General features: G+C 45.1%; 1 protein-coding gene across 3 annotated transcripts in view; it reads right to left on the bottom strand.

The window, feature by feature from the left end:
- Positions 1–3,816: 3,816 nt before the first annotated feature.
- The window catches only part of CEP41 (centrosomal protein 41), a 91,718-nt gene continuing 89,119 nt past the window's right edge, over positions 3,817–6,415 (bottom strand). For all 3 annotated transcript variants that reach the window (XM_029616032.1, XM_029616031.1, XM_029616030.1), the window contains exon 11: positions 3,817–5,125. In XM_029616032.1, the coding sequence (XP_029471892.1) occupies positions 4,992–5,125 (134 nt within the window). In that variant the 3' untranslated portion in view covers positions 3,817–4,991. The remainder of the gene's footprint in view (positions 5,126–6,415) is intronic.

Genomic DNA, 6,415 nt, shown 5'->3' with positions numbered 1-6,415 from the left:
TAACCAGTCCAGTGTTTCCAAGGAAACCCCCTTCCTGAGATGATCTGCTTGTAATCACCATGCAATTGTACGCTCACCTCCAATAGCAAGTGAAGTCTCATTGTGTACTCTTGGGACTGCAGATTCCACCGGGAGAGCAACGTGTGTTGAAGGGGCCGCATGTGCATCCTCACCAAGGGATTATGTCCAATGTGGCTGCCATCAATCCCAGGACCTGCAAAGAAGACCGCACCATCAGGAAAATAGCCCTTCTTCTCAGGGTCTGAACTTGAATAAGTAATTTCTGAATGTGACTCTCTAGCAGAAACACTCTGCTCTGCTCCATACTGAAGCACATGTCAAGAAACTTTAGGATCCAAGGGGGCTGTAAAACTGTTCTTGGCCAAGTTCATCACCCTGCCTAGCTCCTGGAGCAAGGAGATCACCTTGCGAGATGCCAAGTGACTGTCTTCTGCACTTTTGGCCTGATATGGATGGACCAGAATGTTTTCTTTTTGTAGAGACGTTGCTACCACCACCATGACCTTGGAGAAGTTCCTGGGCACTGAAGCCAGCCGGAAGGGCATGGCCTGAAATTGATAATGACATCCTAGAACAGAACAGTGTAGAAAACGATGTCCCTGGCAAATGGAATTATGTAAACAGGCTTTTGTCAGGTTGAGAGACATGAGAAATTTCCCTGGTTGCAGTGCTATTATGACGGAACGTAGAGTTTCCATTCTGAAATGAGTCATACGCAAACGTCGATTGACTCCTTTCAGATTCAGGATGGGCCGAAAAGACCTCTCTTCTTTCTTAGGAATGACAAAATTAATGGAATAGCGCTTCGTATTTTCTTGCAATCTGGGAACAGGAACTACGACCTTCAAATCAAACAGCCTACTTAATGTATTCTCAACTGCCATTCTCTTCTGCAGAGTGTTGCATGAAGAGACTGTACAAGAATCTGGAGGAATTTGGAAATATTCTAGCGCACAAGCTGTCCTTTACCACTTCCAGGACCCACTGGTCCAATTTAATCTGGGCCCACCTTTGAAAAAAATGAGATAGATGCCCACCTATCTCCTAATCCAGTTGGTGAGCTTCCATATCTTCATTGTGAAGATCGAGGTGCTCTGGCCCCGGAGCCCACATCTTTACAAGGCTTCTTAGGCCGAAAGGGCTGAGATCTTCCAAAGGGATGAAACTTTTGAGTAGGTACTCCTTTAAGGACGAAATTGATGGGAATCTCTGGAGCGGCCCCTTGCTCCAAAAGGATGTGACGCCACCTTCTTGTCATCTGGCAATCAAGGAGCCTTGGATTCCCTCCAACTGTTCACCATATTCTCCAACTCACTGCCAAATAAAAGAAAACCCTTAAAGGGTAACCTTGTGAGACTGGATTTGGAAATAATATCTGCTGACCAATTTCACAACCGCAACTAGCACCTAGCCAAACTCATGGAAGTCACCCCTCTAGCGACCGTCCGTACCAAGTCACAGCCCACATCAGATAAAAACATGGCACCCGGCTCCATCAGCGATCCGCCATTGGACCCCACTCCTTGTGTCTCTTGAGAGAGATGCAAACCAGCCTGAGCCACCAGGCTGCAGCAAGAAGCAATTCGCAAATTCATTGCCATGGCCTCAAATGCTTGCTTAAAGATAGCTTCAATCCTTCTATCCTGAGCATCATTTAGAGATGCCCCTCCTCCAACTGGAATGGCAGTTCGCTTGGTCACAATGCATACCAAGGCATCCACCTTCAGGAATCGCAACTGATGCCTTGTCTTTGGATCCAAGGGGTACAAACCCGCTAAAGTGCACTCCCCTTAAAACTTGCCTCCGAGGTGCTCCACTTAAGATGAATTAACTCTTGAACTGAATTCAAGAAAGGGAAAGAAACAGGATGCTTTGCATAAAGTGACCAGTATGGGATCTCCCAGACTTAAATCTTTATTAATCGAAACATGTAAACCATTGCGATGGTGAAACCGAACGACGGTATATAAAACTTGATAAATAAATAAATAAAATCTTTCTTTTGTAAGCCCATAGTGTCACCCCTGTCCACACCAAGCGTCTTCAGGGTCTGAGTCAACAGACTCGGAAACTCATCTCTGTGAAAAAACTGGAGTAGAGTCCAATGTGCTCTGAATCAGATGGAATTTCTCCCTTTTCTAGAGGAGAGAAATCCAAGTCCCCATCGGAGCCATCTGACATATCATGATCCACATCCCCCTGAACATCTCAAGGGATAGCCTCCCTGTGACGCATGCCCGCAAGAGGAAACGATGAGCATGCATACTCTTCTTAAAAGGTTTGTTCGCGTCTGCAAGGCCTGAAAAAATTCCATCCAGGATGGATCCATACTGGGGCCCATAGACCCAAACCTGACACTCTCCAACCCTTCCCCTGGAGATGTCTCTTTCACTGGTAACAAGGAGGGAGGGGATTGTTCTGCTAGGTCGCCTTTCGGCCCACTCCCCTCTGGAGTCACCATAACCCAAGGGGATGATTCAACATTGCCAAAATCTACAGCAACCAAATTGCCTCAAGCATCTAAACAATGCTGACACAGACTTAAAGAGAGCAATGACTGGATTGCCCTCATATGCAAGCCTCACAGATAACAAGGCGCTTAGACTTTTTTGTCTCCAGCGCTATAGCTTTCTTGCACTCGGCTCTAGGCAGCCTCCTACGCACACACCAATCGTGCCCGGATGTACACACACAAATATGTGCCCAAAACTGGGCCACGGCTATGCGCACAAGTATCCCCTTATGTGCAAATATACGCTCTAATCTAGTCTGTGGTTTTACATGCACAAGAACTTCCATGCACAAATCTGCTCACAAGTCCAAGCCACAGCCTTATGTGCACAAGTACCTGCGCATGTGTGTGCCCATGTCAGGCCACAACTACGCGGCGAGAAAGTGCACACACCTAGGCGCAGGGGAAAAAAAAATTTGCCGCCGAGGCCTACTATGTGACTAACCAAACCAAGTCAGAGGAACGGGGCCTAGCTCAAAAGCTGCTCAACCCACTGAGCCCGGGCTGCCTCCACCATCTCCCCAGAGAAATGAGAGGGAAAAGAGGGTAAGAGACGCCGAGTAACAAACGCCAAGGAAGAAGGACCCGGTAAGGAAAAAAAAAGAGGGGACTAAAATTTCCCTACACTGTTATTTTATTATTTATTTATTTTTTGCCTGAGCTCAGCCCTCCCTGGCTGAGAACACAATTGGGTCACTGGCTATGGGGGGAGGGCACAAGGCCTTTACCACTAAGCATTCCCACGGCCTCTCCACCATTTTTTTTTTTAAGTTTATGCTAGGCCAGGCTCCCAGACTTAAATTGCTCAAATGAGGGCGGGACAAATGAGTGTCACCTCAGGAGCTCAAGCAATGCGTTGGAATAGTCTATCTTCTTTTATTTATTTATTTATTTTTACCACAAGCAATCCCGATCAGGAGATGCATGTCCACCATCTGCTGGAGATGGAGAATACTGGCAGGCTGATGTCGGGGGCAGGTATGTTCTACCAGAGAGAGGGAGGGAGCAGTATAGTAGATGCAAGGGAAGAAGTTGTATGAGCTCACAGAAGGATCTATTTATCATGCAGTCCAGCAGAGGTCAGAGGGGGAGGATCTGCTCTATGACGCCAAAGCAGAGTCCAATGAGAAAGTAGCACCATGGAAGTTAGAGAGTGAATCTGCTTGGTAAACCAATACTTGGGGGCTAGCAGGGAGTGAACTGCTTTTCAATCAGACTCTGAGTTAAGGAACTCTGAGTGATGAGGCTGAAATCAAGTTATAAGTTTTGAAGGTTTTACGTACATCTTTTCCATATCATTGTTTTATTTTCAAGTTGTAACGTATCAGCATATAAAACCATTTCCTTTAACATAAGTACAATTCCTAGCATTGTCTTTGTTGTCCAAACAAATACTAAATCTCACCATAAGCACCCTGATAGAGTTTGCCTGATTTTAGGCACCAGAGCAAGCTGTTTTCCCCACAAAGTCTTCCGTGCTTAATAGTAGCTGCCCTTGGGAATGTATTCAAGTTACTTTCTAACCACGGCTGGCACATCATTAAAGCAGTCAGAGACTCTGAAAAGAAGAGCAGTCATTTCATAAAATACTAACTTCATGAGGGTGGGCAGCCAGGACAGCATTTGAAGAGACAACCCCAAAATTTATTTAAAAAAAAAAGAACCATTTGTCTGCTCCATCCTATAAAAACATTCACCCAGTCCAATTATATTGCACTGGGGCTATCTCAGTGTCCTTTGCTCTCAGTCCAGGGTTTCAAAGTGCTTCATAAAATAACTTTCAAATGATGCCCACCCTCCCACTTCGACATAATCAAGGTTTTCCTACCTTGTCATCCAGGATCGTTATGTGATTGTGAAATGGAAACAGGACCCCTAAGCTTGCCCTGTGAAGGATTCCTGCAGACAGTGTGTGGGAGATGGGCCGCGCCACTTCCTCCCTGTCTCTGCCTTTGAACTGCCTCTGCACTGGGGCTCCTTATTGATCACACTGGCTGCACCAGAGAGCAGGGAACCAACAGAAGCTTTGTTATCCTGTGATCCCTAACACAAGTTGGGGTGGGAGGGGAATACAAGCATGTCCCAAATCTAAGCAATATACATATATCTGCTTTAAAAGAAGAGAGACATCTACTGCAAAATACCAAATACAGATAAATTATTTCTAAAATAACCAGAAAATGTAAAAAAAAAAAAAAAAAAGAGACCAGCAAAACAAGCTTAAAATTAATAATTTTTCCCTACACGTATAAAAATGCTTAAATAATTTAAAAAACAAAAAAATCTGGCCAAAGGTCATCATCTGTGTTAGCCCATCTACCTGGACTGTTTGGCTGCAGAATGGTGCATGGTGTGAGCTGTCCTTGTCTTAGCAGCTTGTTTTCATGGGAACCAGGTGTGTGGGACAAAAGTGGGGGGTGCAGGGCTCCCGAAGGAAGGAAAAGGCCGAGACACCGCTTTATCTCCACGGCTTGTTCTGCAGGCCGGTGCTGCCCTGGGAGCGGGAGCTGGTGGCAGAGGAAAGGGACTTGTTACTCCAGGAACCCATTGCTTTGGACTCGAGCTTTGATGCCGAAAAATATCCGAGCCGGCCTGAAAAAGAAAACAAACAAACAAACAAACAAAAACCCATGTCTCGATGAAATTACAGTCTTTCTAAATTTTCAGTGTTATATCTGCTTTTCATTTTTGTAATTGTTACTAAGAGACAAATCACATTTTGAACAGGAAGCAGCTTCACTAATCTTTTGTGGGAACTATAGTTTAGGAGAACATCTGCATCATATGAAATCAAGTCTTCTGAACTACATTTCAAATAATCCACTGTGAGCCTTACTTCCCATGAAACACCTTCTAATTGAAAATGAGTAATTACTACTTACCTGATCATTTCCTTTTCTTTAGGACAGTCAGATGAATCCAGAACAAGTGGGTTATGCACCTCTACCAGCAGATGGAGACAGAGCAAGCTGACATCACAGTGTATATACTCCTGCAGTGACATCAGGCTGCGGACAGACTAGCAACTGTGGACAGACTAGCAAAAAAACTTGAATAAAAACAGATAACCATTGCAATACTCAGCCAACAGGCAACGTTGAGCTCAGACAAGAAAGTAATAACACTAGTCTAGGGACTGGAGTAACACTTATCAGTAATCCCTTTAACACACAGGAGGATCATTATGCAATCATTCGGCAGCCAAGAGAGGGAAGCTGGATTCATCTGACTGTCCTAAAGAAAAGGAAATTATCAGGTAAGTAGTAATTTCTCATTTCTTAACATCCAGTTAGATGAATCCAGAACAAGTGGGATATACTCAAGCTACACTCCCCACGGTCCAATCAAAACTGCACGTGCAAAGGCCATGTCCTCCCGGGCCTGAACATCCAGACAATAATACCTGGCAAAGGTGTGTACAATGACCATGTTGCAGCTTGGCAAATGTAGATGGGAGACAACAATTTAACTTCTGCCCATGACACCACACAGTCCTAATGTAATGAGCCCTAAACTGACTAGGGAACGGCCAACATCCATGTATGTAACCGAGACTACCTCCTTAATCCAGCAAGCTATTGTAGCCCGCGAGGCTGGCTCTCCCTGCCTAGTACCACCATGAAGGACAAACAGGTGATCCAACTTCCGCAAAGGCTCAGTAACTTTCAGATACCTGACAATATGCCTCTTGACATCCAAGTGTCGCTATAGACGACACTCCTTTACATCTCTCTCTCTCTATCCAGAGATGGCAGGGAGATGGACTGATTCAAGTGAAACTCAATAACCACCTTTAGTAAAAAGAAAGGAACAGTATGCAGCTGTAGCAACCCTGGAGTCACCTGGAGAAATGGCTCCCAGCAAGACAAGGACTGTAGTTCG

Source organism: Rhinatrema bivittatum, chromosome 9 (assembly GCF_901001135.1).
Source record: "Rhinatrema bivittatum chromosome 9, aRhiBiv1.1, whole genome shotgun sequence".
Taxonomy (NCBI): Eukaryota; Metazoa; Chordata; class Amphibia; order Gymnophiona; family Rhinatrematidae; genus Rhinatrema; species Rhinatrema bivittatum.
This window is presented reverse-complemented; position numbering and strand designations above follow the sequence as displayed.